Source organism: Styela clava, chromosome 9, assembly GCF_964204865.1.
Source record: "Styela clava chromosome 9, kaStyClav1.hap1.2, whole genome shotgun sequence".
Taxonomy (NCBI): Eukaryota; Metazoa; Chordata; class Ascidiacea; order Stolidobranchia; family Styelidae; genus Styela; species Styela clava.
The window spans coordinates 3,873,665-3,892,118 of NC_135258.1; the positions used below are offsets into that span (position 1 = coordinate 3,873,665).

Sequence of the window (18,454 nt, forward strand, 5' to 3'; positions counted from 1 at the left end):
ACCGACACCTAACGGATGTTTTGATTACCGGCTTATTAGACTGGAACCACCTTACATAATTTGGAGAAAATCCCTCCGTAGTTTTGTAATTTTTTGCGGGTTTTCTTCGTTTTTTCTGAGCGTTATATAAAGAGTTATGTAACATAAGTCACGGAAGAGAGACATTGAATAATAAAATATATGAACGATTTTCAAGAGCACAGAAAGTGGAAATTTACTGAATACTTAGGCTACATATTGAAGCAACGGTTTCGATTTAAAAAACAGCTGTCTCTTCTCAATCTTGCAATACTGCAATATGGGATCTAGAGAAAAATTAATCAAAGAATTTGTGAGCATTACAGGTACGGTTGTATTTGGTATTCTTCTTTGGGCCGACTAGGCACATTTTTACATAACGTTATCGTATTTATTTTGATGGGAATAGCCGATAACACTGTAAGAAGAATGGAAGAAGACAGGCGAACATACTGCAGCACTAACTATGTGCTCTGATTTCAAGAATAGCCCCCACATTAAAATATATCAATTATGACAGTGAGTGCGAACCTCTACCTATTTAACGAGCCATTATATCAGTATATCGACTAAAAACGACAAGTCGGCATTGCGCAATAAACTGAAAGGAGGTGCAATCTAAAAACGTCGCCATCCTGCCATTGACAGAATGGATTTCTCGGAGAAAAAAAATAATAAAATTTACAGAAGGAATTAAAATTTTACAGTAGTAGTTTTCAACAAAAATCGCAATTTGGTCATGTGACGGCCAGCGCACTTTGCGATTGATTTAAATTATTACCGAGACAAGCTTGGTACGATTTGATGCCTGGTGGCGTTCTACTGCTTGGGTCAACTGGTGGATATGGGCCATGCTAACATGGTTAGCTTCACTGTCTGTACTAACTATTAGCGCTCAAAATTTTCTTTTTTTACAGGCACAGACAAAGGAACAGCGAAACATTTTCTCGATGCTTGCTCGGACAATCTTGAAACTGCAGTCGCCATGTTCTTGGATGATAAGACTCCAGGCACAACAGGTAAAATTTGTCGATTTCTATATTGTTTGATGCAGCACAAACACTTTCTTGTCTATGAGTTTAATATTTAGTAGCGTGGTTCCCAATCTTTTATGGCTCGTGACTCTCTTCTAGAGGCTTTCAGCACTCATGGCCCCCTTATTTATTATTCCAATGGTATTTTTAGCAATATTTTGATTGGTAGATTCCAAATCTACTTATGCTCAAACAATTCAACAAAGTGAGTACATCCTGTGAAATAACTTTATCAAGCAATGAAACTAGGAAGAACGGGTGGTTTTATTGTAAAGCAGGGGTCTCAAACTCGCGGCCCGTGGGCCAATTGCGGCCCGCAGGACGATAATTTGCGGCCCCCGCCTTGGTATGAAAGTTTGATGTTAGTGCGGCCCGTAAGTCACTCACCTCAGTTAGAATGATTGATGCATTTAATATATGATCAAGACAAGTAGAGCAAAACAAAATATTTTATAATCTATCCCCCGAAAGGAATATGCGGCACGGTAATCTACTAGTACACTAGGGTATTCGATGGACCTTTGACCCCAAAGAAGATTTTTCTTATACTTTACCATTGCTAATTCTTGGTGCTTATTTTAGAGGTGGCTTTGCGAGTTGAAGCCTATAAACTGGGGTATGTTTCACGTCATCATTTTGATTCAAAACATTCAACAACTTGTTTTTTAACAGTACCGGTAGAGAAGTTTAGCCTAGTCTATCACAGTTATTTCTAGACCTATTTTTGATTACGGCAATTAAGCTACGACGCCCAAGCAATCAGAATGATCATTGAGTTCTTTGATTCATACTTGAATTTCTGAAACACAAGCCAAAACTAACAAATAGCATGCAAAAACGAGGTAATGTTTCAAACATGCCTGAAAGTGTCTGAGCGTCTATTGTTTATTGTTACGTCGCTTTTGCGTCTTGCTGATTAGCCAATGTTACGGAATAAACAAGGAAGTAGATGCTTGGGGAAAGGTCCATCGCGGAATTACTTACATTTATGTTTTTGACATGTTTGCGTATAGAAAAACAGAGGAAAAGATTTAACTTTTTAAGTTTAATGCTTTTATTGTGAAAAAACTGATGCGGCCCCGGACTCACTGAGGCTCCGTCTCGGCGGCCCTCAAGTAAATTGAGTCTGAGACCCCTGTTGTAAAGTGAATGGTAAAATAAGTTATGAACCTAGCATTGTGGCCTCCTTCAACTGCTCTATGGCCCTCTTGAGGGCCCCGGGCCGCTGGTTGGAAATCCCTGAAGGAGTGTCATGTTGAGCATGACGGTATCGTACATATCGAGTGCCATACCCAAACGATGCCCATTCGGTCAGTGGCGTATCTACGTAAAATTGCGCCCATGGCAAAGTTGAAAAATGCGCCCCCTTGATAGTTGGTTAACGATTTATAATGACTGTTATTGAAATGCTATACCTGTGCGTTATTATTCAAGTATAAATGCGAGATTTAGTTGTCTCCAATTTGAAATAATTTATTGAAACCTATACGATCAGAACTTTTCGCTGTTTTTGCGCCCCTGTCTAAGCATCGCCTATGGCATAGGTTCTCAAAGTGCTCCGTACGGAGCCCCAGGGCTCCGAGAGAGAAGCCTAGGGGCTCCGCGAGCTATTTGATTACTTTTCAAAGGACTGACTTGGCTAATTTTGTGACTTTTCAAAGAAGCAATAACAGCTTTGATAAAATTTGACAACAGTATAGCCTCGAAATATGGCAAAGAGGCGGAATTCAAAAATGACAATATTTATAAGCACGTGCGCAGCCAGGATTCTTAAGAGGGAGGGGGGATCAAAGTTGGAATCGGAATTGTTCGCGCAACATTCTTCGCGCTTAAGAAAAAAACTTTTTCAGTGGATAACGAGATTTCTGTTGCGTGAAATATTCAATCCATGACTGATGCGAGCATTTAAAATGTCCTGTCATAATAATTTAATTGTGTTCATCGTTACTCATGTTTGATTCAAGATTACTATGAGGATTACTTAAATAAAAAATTACTATTCTAAAATAACATAAAATACGTGATAAACTATAAATGAATTGGAATCGTATTTTTGCAATCTTGGGATTTTTCAAACTTGATTTGTTCCTTCGCACTCGAGATTATTTTTAAGCAAGATATCGCAGTTACAAAAATCCTGAGGTCGACGTTAAAACTCAATGTTCTGGTGGGGAATTATGAGTTTAATGTAAAAAACATGTTAATTAAAAATATAATCATCGACGAAGTGCTAAAAATAATTAATGAAGAATCAGCGGTGAATATACAATATACAATTGTGCAATACATGACCGATGCGGGCATACTTAAAATGACTTGTTTATTGGGTTAATTGTGTTCAATGTAACCTGTGGTTGTGTCGACTCACCATAAATATCATTACTTCTCAAATTACCATGGCAATCCGCGGATATGAAATGAGAAACAATGAAACAAAGTTAAGTGAACGAAGTTCTTGTGGACTACGGTATATCCTGAACAACGCTGTTATAATGAGATATTAGAAACAAAGTCATATTGCCCACAAAAGAATATATATACCTACTAGCTACTACCGGTGCCAGAAGTTTGATAAGATATTTGTGCCTGTCCCGATCAAATCATAATCGTAATTATGACTACCGATTGCGTGGCAGTGTGGTAGATTATAGCGATTTAGCGAATTCGACAAATTTGAGCCCTTCTTGCAACACTGATATCACCCTCTCGCAGGTCTACCACTCAGGTTCTTTGCAAGATATCACCGTTTAAAAAATCACAAGGTCGGGGCAAAATACGAACGATTGTAATTTGTGTTATTGCATGCGGCTCCGTTGGTAGTTTCAGAATGGATAAAAGGTACTTCGCGCGCACAATTGTGACTGTGTATCGATTTCAGTTACCACGATGAATAACCAAAAAAAAAACCTAACATAACACCAAATATTGCCATTTACAATGTCTAAAAAAGCGTTTTAAATCTGTCGTGAGTCTGCTGTAACAAAACTTATAGTGTTATCTTCCGTTTTGAGTTTTAGTTTTAATATTTCATAATGCCGCTTTTCAATCAAGAAATTTGAGTTGCGGATTCACCACCGATTCTTTATTAATTATTTCTAGCATCTCGTCGCAGATGATTATATTTTAATTAATTTGTTTTTTACATTGAACTCATAATTCCCCACGAGAACAAAAAAGCAATTATTGTCGTCATTGTAGAACAATACATGTATATGCCGAAGGAAATTTTTGATTTAGGGAGAATAAACACCGACGTAAAGATGTTTAAGGTTTGACGTTTCACGCTGACGAAAACAGTCGGCGATTGTAACAAAATGCAGTCGCGCAGCGACCTTTTAAGTCTTACAAAAATACCAAAAGGAAAAAGATTCGACCCCTAATTTATTGATATGTTTGTACTTTCAACTTACCCCTAATTTATTGATATGTTTGTAAAGTACTTTCAACTTACTCATGAATATTAATCGGCAAGTAACAATTTTAAAATTTATTTTAGGGCTCCGTGAATAATAGTCAAGCTCTTCACGGGCTCCGCAACACCAAGAGTTTGAGAACCCCTATGGGCCTACGGGCCTATGGCACGGGGCATGCCTGCCACACCCTAGATACGCCACTGCTTTCGGTCAACAATCTGCCATTATGAGCATTATGATATAGCTCTTCTCCCTAAAAGGGCGAAATCAATTCTTATTCAACTTAGCAATTTTACTTTTTTTTCTCTTTCTCAGAGAATACAGATACGTCAGCTCCAGCCATTCCAGTAGAAGAAGAAATCAGAGCACCAATTCCACAAACTTCAGGTTATTACCACAAATGGTAGTTTAGTTGAGATATAGATATAGAAAATGGTTAAGTTTACCATTTGGACGATGATGATCATTTGCTACTTCTGATGTATTTGATGTTAAATATCTCCTCTAAGAAGTACTGAGTCCATTTTGATTGCTAAAGTATCTAAATTAAAAAAATTAATAAGGTCTTGTCAAAATTTGCTGGGGGCGCTTTTAGAAGCTGAAGCTTAATTGAGAAATGATGATTGCATGCCAGAAATATCCTGATTTATCCAAATTATACCAACTCCTTATTTCCACATTTCCAAGGTGGCACAAAATTGGTCAATTGGCTCGTTTTGGTTGCTTAAATATCTAATCTTTACAAGGTCGTTTTTTATTTATATTTATTAAGTACTGGAGGTAGATCTCGCTCTCATGAAGAACACTGACTCAAAAAAAAAAATTGTATTCACTGTGCACTTGAAAATTCCAGTTTTTCCTAATTATTTTACCTCGTCATCGAGCTATATATCTTTTATATGGTTTTGTTTGGAGAGGAAGACATATAAAAATGTTGAATAAAATGAAACCTAAAAAAAGTTTATAGAACAAAATTTATTTGGCTTCATTCCGGCCTAAAAGAAATTTAAATTGCTAATTTAGGACTGACCCTCGGACCAGGGAAATTTGAAAACTCTTCTCTAATATCAGTCAATCATTATTAAACTCTTGATTCTGCAGCCCTGGTTATCTCTGGTAATAAAATAACTTTTTTTCAGGCGTACTTGTGGATGATCCACACTACATAACTACCTCAAGAGAAAGATGTTTTTCTAGGCGTCGTCCGAGATCGGTGTTTGATGGATTCAGGGATTTTAAAGCAGAAATATGTGAGTTGGCATTCATATTTTTTTTTAGATGCATCTATTTATTTGAGGTGTTGATTTCTGTACATGTATTTTATTATTATTTTATTCAGAATTGCTAGGAATTAGACTGTTTCATTGATTCAGAGATATTTAGATATTTTTTTATTTTAGTTTTGCAAATAAGAGATTTTGTTATATCTTGTGTCAAATCTGACTGACACTTCTGCTGAAATCTTAGGATTTCTAAATCGAATGATTTCTAAATCAAATGATTATTATAAATATGAATTCTTCGTAAAATTCCAATTTCCAATTTCGTAAATTCCAAAGAATTTTAGTGATAATAGTTTTATAATGAATTCTAATTTTACATTCCAGCACAGCAAGAAGCATTATTTTCATCCGATCCAACCACAAATCGACGTTTGAAGCGACTCGAAGATCTCTTCCGCCCTCCACTGGAATTAATGCACAAAGGAACATTAGAAACTGTGAGCCTTTTTCATTTTGAATGAATGCTGGATTGGTATTTTAAATTATATCTTCAAACTTGGCTTTGTGTGAGCATTTATTCTAGTTAGCAACTTATATTATTTTGAGCTGATTACTGGGTAATTACTTTATTATTCTAAATAAGGCCTCATACAAGCAATTATTCTAAAATTTCATCTCTGTGAAATTAAAATTAGGACTTTGACTCTGGGGTATTGAAGAATATGACTGTTTTGGGTCATAGGTAAATATCTGCCTAGATTTTAGAAAGTTGAGCGATCTATCCATTCGCAGTCACAGGTTCATTTTCCCAGTCTGAGTCTCAGAAAATTCCAAGCAAGCTCGAATCCTATGTCAAGTCTAGTAAAAATTTTGGTACTCCCGTAGTGTGTTTACCAGGTTAGGCCATAATTTTATTCTGATTTTCCTTATTTTAGTTCTTTTACGAGTTCGGGGTCTGTCTGTGTTAGCCAAGTGAATATACCCCGGCTCATAAGTTTCTGTGAGTTCCCTTTACACAACTCGATGTAAAGTAGGCGAACAAAATTGGTTACCTCCATATTGGTACACACACTTCTGGAGCGCCAAAGTTTTATTTCATATTGACCTTTGAACTTTATTCCAGGCACGGGAAGCAGGAAGTCACCTACATAAATGGTTGATGGTCAACGTTCAAAATAATCAAGAATTCGCTTGCCAGGTTCTCAACAGGGATGTTTGGAGCAGAACGAATGTTCAGACTTTGATAAAGAAACATTTTATATTTTGGCAGGTAAGAGCGGGATGCTCACTGGTGATTTTTTTTGCTCCACGTTCCAAAAAATTATGATGCTTGTGAGTCTCGTGCGGTATTTTTTATTAGATTTAGTTTGGCAGGTGAGGAAGTACCTTGTACTTTACGCTTAAAGAATTGCAATGCTTAGAGTTAGAAGTCTTGGAGTATTATTGATAGCGTCCTACATCCAGTAGTTCTCAAATGGTGAGGCGTGCCCCACAAGGGTGCATAGACAATTTTTGGGGCTCCCGAAGTATGCGAACCAAGATGGCGGACATCGGAATGTAATATGTGTACTAGGTTAGGGTTAGGCCATAATTTTAGGTATAAATACTACGGGAAGCTCTTGGCTAGTCTTCGAACTGATAATAGGACTAAAATAAGGAAAATTGGAAAAAAACTATCGCCTAACCCTAACCTGTCACCCATGTTACGTTCCGATGTCCGCCATCTTGGTTCGCATACTTCGGGAGCACCCAATTTTTTTAGGGCACCTGAAGCTAATTGAAAATGAAAACATTCGTTAGGACGGCTCAAGAAGTTTAGAACCACTGTCCTATATCTATTGAGCTATTGTCAACTATATTTACTAAGGTCGCTAATAATAGTGGCCTCTACTATTGTGACATGATAAGGGTAATGTCACAGACTTTTATGAGTGATTTTTGAACCGTTTTCCGCTTTTGCTTCGAAAAAGAGTCTAGCGAGTTTTCGGGGTGATTTTATAATAACTCCCTGATACCAATTTCAGATAATCCGGGTGATATTACTAATAATGCAAGGCTTTCACATAGCAAGGCAAGAAGAAAAGATATTTTATTAATGATTGTTTCAGCTGTTTCCACCTCTTCTATACAATTACGATGTTCAAAAGTCTATGGCTGTTTTTATTAGCTCCTCATACCTACTGCCAATTGTATTGGTAATATTGCGGATAACGATGCTTCTTAGGCAAGGGTGGGGTGAACTGGAGTTGATTTCATAACTGTGACTGTGATCCTTTTGCCATGCAGTAATGATTGTTCCAGCTGATTTGCTCTATACAATCATGTTCAAAAGTCTGAGGCTGTTTTTTCTTAGCTCCTGATACCTATTGCCAATTGTATTGGTAATATCACAGATAACAGTATTTCTCTGGCAAGATTGCTGTAGACTGAAGTTGACTTCATAACTGTGATCGCGATTCTTTTGCCATACATTATAATACAGTTCATTCCATTCAACTTTCTGTTGTTTTCAAGGTTTATAGTGACAGCACAGAAGGCGAGAGGTTTACTACGTTTTACCCTGTCACTAGGTGGCCACATGTGTCTATTTTGGACCCGAGAACGGGGGAACAGCTTGCGGTATGGAATGATATTGACAGCAACAACATAGAAGGCAAAGGTATGTTACTATCATATAGAATAACGTTATGTGTGTGTGTTGCCTAGGGCAGGGGTTCCCAAACCGCGGCCCGCGGGCCAAATCCGGCCCGCGTAACAATTTAAAATGGCCCGCCAAGCTTGAGTGAAATAGTGTGCAACAGATTTTGTTTCACCTTTTTGCATTCTAGATAGCGCCAAGTGTTACGCCGTTATCACAGCTTAAGCACGTGTTTATCGTAACAATTTAATTAAAGCGTTATCTCAGTTATTTGTACTGGTATGATGATTACATAGGGCAGTAATTTAGTTATGAACCACAAGAGCTTAGACATGTCACGCACTTTCAGGCGCTACATTCTTCCGGCCCGCGAACATGCCTCCGGTTCAAATTTTGGCCCGTGGCAAATGAAGTTTGGAACCCCTGTCCTAGGGCGTTTGATCCCAAACGTTTTAATATTGTTACTAAATTGAATTACCAAAAGCTCCCTATTCATACAATTAAAGTGGTCATAATGTTATCAATTTTTGGCTGACCAGAAATGGCCTAATAAATTTGCGGTAACTCAGCATTTTAGCCTACAATCTGTGAGGGTAATATTGTTAATATGCCTCTCTGAAGTGTGTGATTATATCACTGACTAGATTTGAAAATTTGCTTCTCCACAGATTAGTCAAAAGTATAGGGATTGCATAAAAATTGCTCTGGATTATCCTCCCCCCCCCAAATTGTCAAATTACCCCCAGTTTGAGAACCACTGGCTTGGGGTAATGTTTCTTAAAATTTCCTGATCAATATCTCCGTTACGAATAGTCTTCAATACTCTTGGAGACGTGGTCTGCTGCTTTAAAAAAAATTCAACCCATCTCCATCAGTACAGTACATTGTATTCCACGGCTTCCCCCTCAAATGTATTTCGTCATATACAATTTATGGCGCTCCGGAAGTATTCATACCAAGATGACGCACAACCTGAAAAACCCTAACCTGGTACACATACTCTATTCAGATTGTGCACCATCTTGGTACGAATACTTCGGGAGCACCCAATTTATTGTAAATCTTATGTCATGAGTGCATTTTAAAAAAAAAATACGGATTACTGAAAGAATAAATGCATTATAGTCAAATCAAAGTCAATTTACTATAATATATTATTGCAGAAAGCCTTTGCCAATGGTCCCTCAGAAAATCATTTTTCTTCCCACTAAGACGACCAATGGCTCAGTTTGTGTAGCCCTGTTTTAAACCAATTTTGTTTTTAATTATAGTTGAAGAGTTCCTTGCTGATCATGGCTCCATTGCTGATGAAGTGGACAGCGGACCTCCAAATAAAAAAGTTAAGGTATGACTGTATACTGATGCATAGATAAGTTTTTATTTGATTGTTGCTATTTTTGTGTGAAATATTGCAAAAATCTTATTGAGATTGGGCTCATTTCACCTTCGTGTTAATTAATCCCAGAGGGTTGAAGCCCCTTTTTGAAATGTTAAAAAAAGAAAATTTTTATGTATGATGCATGCATGGTACCTGTAAAAGTTTTACCCCCGAGAACCTGTCTTTGTGCAAAAGCTTGGAAGAATGTTACCATGATTGTGATTAGGATTGTATACTGATGCATAGATAAGTTTTTGATTTGATTGTTGTTTTACCTGAGCTCTCCGTAAAGCTCTAAGCAGGTATTCACCAATAACTTGATTTGCGAAACAGAATTATTTCAGTTCGATCATACAGCTTCCCTAAAATATTTTTCAGGAGTTTAGAGGGTCGAAAAAGTGTTTCAATCTAAGAAAAATACAATTTATTTTTACATTTTTAAAGGGGGGTTCGACCCTGATCTGAGTGCCTATTTTACATGAGGCGGAAATACTGGGTCTGGCAATAGTTGACCAGTTAACGGTTTGAATTGTCAGTAATAGATACTTCATTTAACATTTTTTTTCCTATTTTCACAGCGCGATCATTCCGTCGTTGATGATACAGAAGACAAGCAATTGGCTGCAGCAATTGCAGCATCTTTGGCAGAAAATAAAGCTCCTGCCACCACCCAATCAGACTCCGACATTGACAATAATGACGATTTCCTAATTTCGAACGAGAGTAGCGACAATGTCAGTGAATTTGACGCTTCTTCCGATGAGGATATTTCTGACATACACAAGGGGGCGACAAAGGGGTCTAAAACAGCCAAAAAATGCAACGAAAATGGCAAAATTTCAATTGAAGACACTGAAATTGATGACGAATATTTTTCTATTAAAAACGGTGAAAAGACTACGAGTGAAAGCAAAAAGTTTTCAGAAAATGGGGCCAAAAACTATAAAAATCGTGAAAATTCGAACGATTTATCAACAAATACTGAAACGTCAAAAATCTCGAAGCAAAAAACATATAAAAAGGTCAATTCAAGGTTAAAGGTTGGGTCAATCGAAAACGGGAAAGACTTGAGTAAACTCACAAATGATATTTACGGTTGCGAAACATCAAATACTTCAAACGTTCCCCAAAATACTAATAACGCAGCAGAGAAATCACAATCGAAAGAAGACAAAACAAATAATTCCGAAGACAAACTTAATGAAATGTGTCGAATTATGGTTCGCTTCCCTGATGGCTCGAGAGAGGAAATCAAACTTGCGTCTGATTTAACTGTCAAGGTAAATTTTTTAAGCTGAGAAAGGGGGGGTAGTCAGGAATTTTCAGTAGTATGGTGCGTATTGGTGGCAGGGTGTACAGAGCTTTGTTCGAAATTGTCATAAAATTTGCTTTGCTTGAAAAAAAACTTCTAAAAATGCACTTAAGATTATTTATACAATGTTTATTGGTATTTTTCACTCTGAACAAGGCCCTGTCTAAGCGTGTGGTGTGTGGGATTTGAATCCGAGATGTGTAATCTGCGATGCCATCACAATTCAGTCTCACGATTTAACCACTCGGCCACCACGCCATCATAAATAGGATTTATGTAACAATTTCACATAACTGATATATTTGACTTTATTATAAAATAATGTTATGTAATGAAATTTAGGTATATTATATAACACAGTTACATAAACTAGAAAATACTTTATACTCGGTGGTTCTCAACCTTTTTTCATTTGTTGCAGAAAAAATCTTTGGCTCATTAATATTCTTATGCAATGGAAAAACTATGAGAAAAACCAAAAATTCATTTCTCAAATATTCTAATATTTTTTACAGTTTTGATGGTAATATTACTCTATGTCCCCCGTGAAAGAGACTAAATTTTTCCCTGGTTGATAAATGCTGGGCCATCGTACCCAGCGCCTAAATTAATGAGAAACAGTAAAAATCTCATATCAATTCCTTATTTCTCCAGGACTTATCATCAGAGTTACGAACACGAGGATACCCACCTGAAGATTACGACGTTGTGACTCATTTTCCACGCAAAAGTATTTTTTCATCTGGGGAAGAGTGTTCTTTAAAAGAAGCCGGATTGTTCCCGCGAGCGGCTGTCTTTGTACAAGAGATTGATAGCTGAGTCTTGTTTCAAAAAGGGGTGCTCCCATAGTATTTGTACCAAGATGGAGCACAACCTGAACATAGTATGTGTACCAGGTTAGAGTTGCTACCGAGATTGGGATTATGATTGCTACTTCCACATTTATGTTAATTTATCTCAGTGGCCATGGGTTGAAGTCCCCCCCTCTTTTGAAATTTTTGAATAAATGATTTTTAAGTATGATGCATAGTGCTTGTACTTGCCTGAATACTTTACGCCCGAAAATTTTTCGTTTTGCAAAATATTTCAAAATTCGTATCAAGATTGTGATTAAGATAAACTGCATTTCAAAAAACGAAATTTATATGGTTGGCAACCCTAACCCAAACGTAACTACTGCTCCCCTTCACCCTGTCTTTGTGTTAGTTCAGGGGTGTGCAAAGTGCGGCCCGCGGGCCAAATGCGGCCCACAAGGGAAATTTGTGCCGCCCGCCGAGGCAACTGGAGAGCAGTTTAAAAAAACGCTAAAAGATACAAAAGCTAAATAAGTTTTGGTTTCAGCGCATCAATTGATTTTGTCTAAATCTAACCTAGAATAGGATTTGACAGCAAATTATTTGGAAACTAATCATGGCGTATTTTACTGAAAACATCTCAACCAAGATAACTATCCACATTTGAAAAAAAAGTCATGGCACTTTTCAGTAACATATTTTTTTCTAAAGTGGGCGTCATATCGATTTGCTAGCACTTCCATAATAACAAAAAGACACCATTTTGTGCCTGCAACTAATAGAAAGCCTGTGTGAAATGTAGGTGCGGCCCGCGGTTTCACCCTGTTATTGATATTTGGCCCACCTGCGAAAAAGGTTGCACAGCTCTGTATTAGTTAATCCCAGAGGCGTACCCATGGGTTGAAAGTCGGACCACTCCCTCGCTTTTTTTAATGCAAAAAAACAAGACATAGTAATTTTTTGTACCTTTAAACGCCGATTATATCCTCAATACTCTTGAAAACCTGTTCGCCCATTTTGCAATGTGAAAAAGTAAATTTTTGTAGGGTACATACAATTTCTCGTAGTTTGAAACACGTTTTAGACACACACGACTCTCGAAAACCGATGTTTTTCAGCCATGAGCTAGACCTGCTAGCTGTTACAGTCTAACTTGGTCGTTACAAATTCAGATCCCCCTCCCCCTTTTGAAAGTTTCTCGTTACGCCCCTGAGAAGATCCATATTCACTGACTGGAATAACTGTAGGAATACTGTAGCAAAAATCGAAACGATTTTATATTGATGAGTTTAATCAATTTTTGCTGCGGGACCCGCCCTGGTCCACCTGTTTACATAGCAAGGCCTGTTTGATGCCAATTGGTAAACAAATTTACAACCAACATTCGCCGGAGTACGGCCGAGATCGCCATGGCGACCAATTTATTCACAATATGATTCCTGTTCTGTTCTTTGAAGAAGCTCGCGGAACGCTGTTTTAGAAATGCTGGGTTTGTGGGTTCATCTGCATTTGCAAATATCTTTCCGCAGACTTTCTCAAATTTTTTTCTGTAATGTTTCAAATAGTCAAAGTCGGAATTCTACAGACAAGCAATTTAGAACAATGATGAGCAATCCTTTACATTACTTCTTAATGCAAATTTTGCAAAATAATGATAAATGATTAGGCTTACCATATGAACATAAAAACGGGACAGTACGAATTAGACAGACCATGCTTGATATCGAGGCTTGTTAATATCAACTCGTATGAATATTAGCAATCACTGGAAAGTGTGCATTTTATTTTTGAATAATTTAGCAACAGTACATCTAACATTAGATGTTAAATTGGTGTATTAAACATGTAAATGTTATGACATAACAATATAGTAGTTCTCTCTCTCTGAACTTGTCAGGTGTGTCGTAAATCAGTGATAACTGGACTGTATAACTTAAATTATATTTATCCCAAACCAGAAATCCGACTTCATAAGCTTATTTGGCTGAAGTTTTATATGTATATCTTATCCAGAACATAACAGTTCATATGCTTACTCTGTCCTTTTTCCAAAATAGACTTCATATCAAGTCCATGCATCTGAAAACAAATAACTGACCAACTAATCCCATACCCACCATGTACCGGTAACAGGATGAGAGGCCATGGTTCGCCATACGATTGAGCCATCCTATCAGCTTTCTTCTCCCTCTAGATCATGGGGGTCCAAACCCAGGCCTCGCGGGTCACATGTGGCCCGCCACTTCATTATTTATGGCCAGCGTCGCATTCGGTGAGGAATCAAAAAATCGCATTGTTGTTTCGTCATGAAATTAACCAAAAAATCTTTTGACATATTGTTGCATCACTAATGTCACTGAATTGACTAGTGTTATGGCTTGATGAGGCAACTAGCGAAGTTCTTGGCACTATTGTGGCCCGCGAACAATGCAAAAGTAATTTTGTGGCCCGCGGAGCTGCCAATCTTGGACCACCCTGCTCTAGATAAATATGTAAATCCTATCCGAAATATGCCCGCCTAGAGTGCCATATTTCAAAGCCCAGAGCATACCATTGAATCCTATTTATCTACGGGCCCTATGGTTTCAATTCAGCTCATTGTGGCTCAAATGCACAGAACCTATGAATTTTGTAGTTAATTTTATGGTCGAGTCTTTAAAAATCATTGAACTTGCTCATCAAATCATATCATAGTGTTTGGTCATATTAGGCCAAGTTTTGTCACTTTCCCACATATAAGCCGACCCCCCAAAAACGACCCTAATACATAAAATTTTTTAAAGTTGCGGTTAACGGTGCCGACCCTACGAATCGTAACACGTTGTACATACCAAATGGTTGCAGATGAAGATGATAACTAGAGTTATGTGTGTACAAGCTGACCCCTTAGTTTGGCAAATTTTTTTGGCTTAGCACTCAGCCTATATGTGGGAACATAGTCTATTTGTATAAGTTAACAAATAGTTTGGCAATTTTCTTTTTTTTTGAGTTTTGCACTGGGCTTAAAAGCCGACAAACAGTTTGGCAAATATTTTTTCTGAGTTTTGCACTCAGCTTATATGCGATGATATATGACTGAGGAATTGTATTTCCAATGATATATTGCAAATGATTTATACTGAATATTTGTTAAAATTGTGTTTCTGTGATGATGTGATAAAGGTGCGGATTCCTAGCAGTTAAAATGAAAGATTCACTATGACGACAGCACATGTTGAAATCTCTCGATAAAATACATGCTTACATAGAGGTAGCCAGAGGCGTAGCCTTCACCCCTCCATATTGTTTTTTAAAATGCAATTTTGTGTCATTTGCAGTGAAACAAAAATTCTTACCCTATTTTCAAAGCCATTTCGATCTATTCTTGAATGATTTACTGAAAACCCAACGTTTCCTGGCTTACTTACTATCAATGAATCCTTCCTCCGAATGAACCAACTAAGATAGATGAAAATGCGCGCTCATATAGCTCGGATAACTTTGACAGTGAAGTAAGTCTGTAGAGAGATTGTTTAAGATATTGTTTGATTTCAGTGGCTGCTTTTATCTGACTTTGATCCGGGCAAAAGGATAGGACAGGATTTACATATTTATCCCGGGGGAGAGGAAAGACGATAAGACGGCTTATCCATATGACGAACCACGGCCTCTCGTCCGGTTACCATTCCAAGTCGGGTATGGGATTAGTTTTACTGTATTGTTTGTTTTCGGAAGCATGGACTTGGTGGTGGAGGAAGCCGTAACCGACCAGCGGTTACGTGAACCACCCAACGACGGCGAGGAGTCCAGCAATCCTCTTGCACATACCCATCCCTGCATGGGATTCGAACCTGCGAACCCACACAGAGAAATTAGAGGTGCGGTGGCGAGCGTATTCCTAACGCTTAGCCCGTTGAGCCACACCGCCGACACGGTTAAGCGTCGTATACGTCATCAATATACAAAAATGCAATATCGCAACGCCAAAAAAAAATAAAAAGGAACAAATTTAGCTTTGAAACACTATGAAAGTTGGCCAATAATGAAAAATGAGATTTAAATACTTTGGAAAAAATTGGCGCCAAACTACCAACATAAACACCATCTATTTCAAATTCATTCAACATTCGCCATTTTGTCTTGACCCATCTCAATGTTATCCTGACTATGAGGCCGCATCATGTAAGACTTATCACATTTCCTCTCCCTGAAATAAGATCTCTGCAGTGGTTATACCCAACGTGAATTGATAACCGAATGGATGGCTGTAGTCTAGGGTTGCCATACCTTCCGGACATGTCCGGAATTTAGGGTTAAATTTTGCGTCCGGGAAGAATTTAAAAAATCCTTAAATGTCCGGAATCCGGAATTTTACTGCATCTGCAATCGTACTGTGCACACTGCTAAAAAAGAACATTGTTATTTCGTACCGTGCGCATGTTGTTTACTACAAGGTCATGAAAAAGTCATGAACTGTCCGGAATTTTGCTTTTTCAAATATGGTGACCCTACTGTAGTCAACCATGTGGGTAAAAGGTCTCATCGAATTCCCCTATTCCGAAACAACATCCTGGTTACTAGGACCTAGTACCTTCAATGAAACAGAACGCAATGTTACATGTATTCCCTTTAATACTCATGAAGTAGATTGACGCATGGCAGTTTCCAACATAAAAATGACGATACAACAACACTGACAACAGACTGGTAAAGTGGACTGTAATTTTAAACGTAAGGTCCAGATTGGGGGAGCTGATAACGGGTACACAGACTTCATGTCATTAGAACAATTTAAGTTTAGTTTGATTTTTAATCGACTTTGGAGTTGTTTAAAAAAATATAATATACAAATAAATTTGTGTTAGTGTGCAGCAAGACTTTTGAATCGAATAGTATGGTCATCTTTATCCTTGCCACAGCATCCTGGTGTAACACGCATACGGATCCACTTCCACAAAGGCATAGAGCAAGAAAAGGTTATTTTTGCGCAACCCCAGCTGGTACAAATACGTGTTGTGAATTTATAGGAGATTCGAGTCACAATAAGGTTTCGGGCTGTGCAAGTGCCGACAGATTACTGTTAAAATTCGTGGGGCGAAAAGTCCGTAAATCTTGGCGAGAGCCGTCAGCCAATTTTTGTAAATCCTCGAGTCTAACTTTTCCTGCCAGTAAAGAAATCAACTTGCGAGAAAATGATAATCACACCGTTTTACTGGGAAAGTGAAACTGCGGAAAACCAAAACTGGTTATCGAAAAGCGATACAGGGTTCTAATATTCAACTTGAAAAATTGAGAATTTCAGAGATCCGAAACTACTGTACACCAGAACGGTGATAAGACGAGAAGAATCATAGAATAACTTGAAATCGGGTGACTTATGGAATGTAGATTTTATAGCAGAAAACATACCGTTACTAGACATCGCCATATGAGAGCCAAATAAGATGATGTCACGTTTCCAGAAATATCAACTTTCAGTACTGTACGGCCAAACCTAAAAATGTTGATAAGTAGCTACGTAGCAAAAATCCAAACTAAAACAGGTTCAGAGCTTTGAAATCCGAACCAATAGATAGCCCCCTGGTCCATAATGGCAAAAATTCTTGAAAATAGGCTACGACATAAGGCATTACCTAAAATCAGAACTAAAACAGATACAGCTTAGGAACCCGGACCAACAGATGGCCCTGTTCCACAATGCAGAAGATAAAACAGACCATTTCAGAACAATGTGACATAGGATACTTTTGTTTTACTGTTGCGAATACATAAAGATTTTACATAAAGTGGGGCGCAGGCGCTCGTAAATAATATTGAAATGAACACATAAATAGCAATATGTACAAAAGATGTGATATCGCCTTAGAGTCGGGGTCTAAACAGAAATCCCAGGGTTTTTATCTTTTCCGACTATCCTTATAGTAATGTGCAGTGGCATGTCCAGGGTGTGAAACTCATCATGGACGGAGCCAGGGTTGAAGGTCGGAGCCACCTTTTAAGTGTGAAAAAAAAGCATTTTCCTGTATCATACATAGCTGTTTTTTGAAGATTGAAACGCTTTTTAAACCCTAGGAACACTTGACAACCCACGTTTTCCGACCGTTAGGTTAGTTGATGCGGTCTGATTGAGAAATTTTAAATTTTAACCCCCACACATCTTCGAAAATTCTTGGCTACGCCGATGGCAGCCATGGACGCCGTTTGATGGCGCAAAAGGTTTTGATCGTAAAATGTTTCAATTGAATAATTTCAAATTGGGAATAACTGGAACTTGTATTTTTACTCAAATAATAATGTACATTTCAATGCCATTCATTATAAATTGTCAATCAAATATCAAAGAGTGCGCAATTTCAAACTTTTCCATTCCATATTACGTAGATTCGCCACTGGAAATGAGACTCCAAATTTTCAAGCGATAAAAGGCTTGCAAATACCATGGCTTTGATTGAAATAATTTTACCATTACCAAAAATATTCCGATCAGGACTATTTGACAAAACCAATTCTGACAGCAAACAATACTGGTTGTGCGTCATTTATTAGCTTAGGTTGAAAATAGACAACTCATTTCAAAAGGTGGAAGGAGATTAGGGTTCCGACCTTCAACACAACCCTCTCACCCTGGCTACGCCATTGAACAGAAAACAAAAAAGAAAAGAAAA

At 37.8% G+C, this 18,454-nt stretch overlaps 1 protein-coding gene across 1 annotated transcript; it reads left to right on the plus strand.

Annotated features, from left to right (window-relative positions):
- The first annotated feature begins 31 nt into the window (after positions 1-31).
- On the plus strand, positions 32-14,950 carry LOC120339794 (UBX domain-containing protein 7-like). The gene is made up of 10 exons (XM_039407998.2): positions 32-344; positions 936-1,037; positions 4,781-4,852; positions 5,605-5,715; positions 6,073-6,185; positions 6,812-6,958; positions 8,203-8,347; positions 9,598-9,671; positions 10,283-10,984; positions 11,671-14,950. Exons 1-10 carry the CDS (start codon positions 299-301, stop codon positions 11,833-11,835), a joined length of 1,677 nt encoding a protein of 558 aa, XP_039263932.2. The 5' UTR covers positions 32-298; the 3' UTR covers positions 11,836-14,950.
- The last annotated feature ends 3,504 nt before the right edge of the window (positions 14,951-18,454 follow it).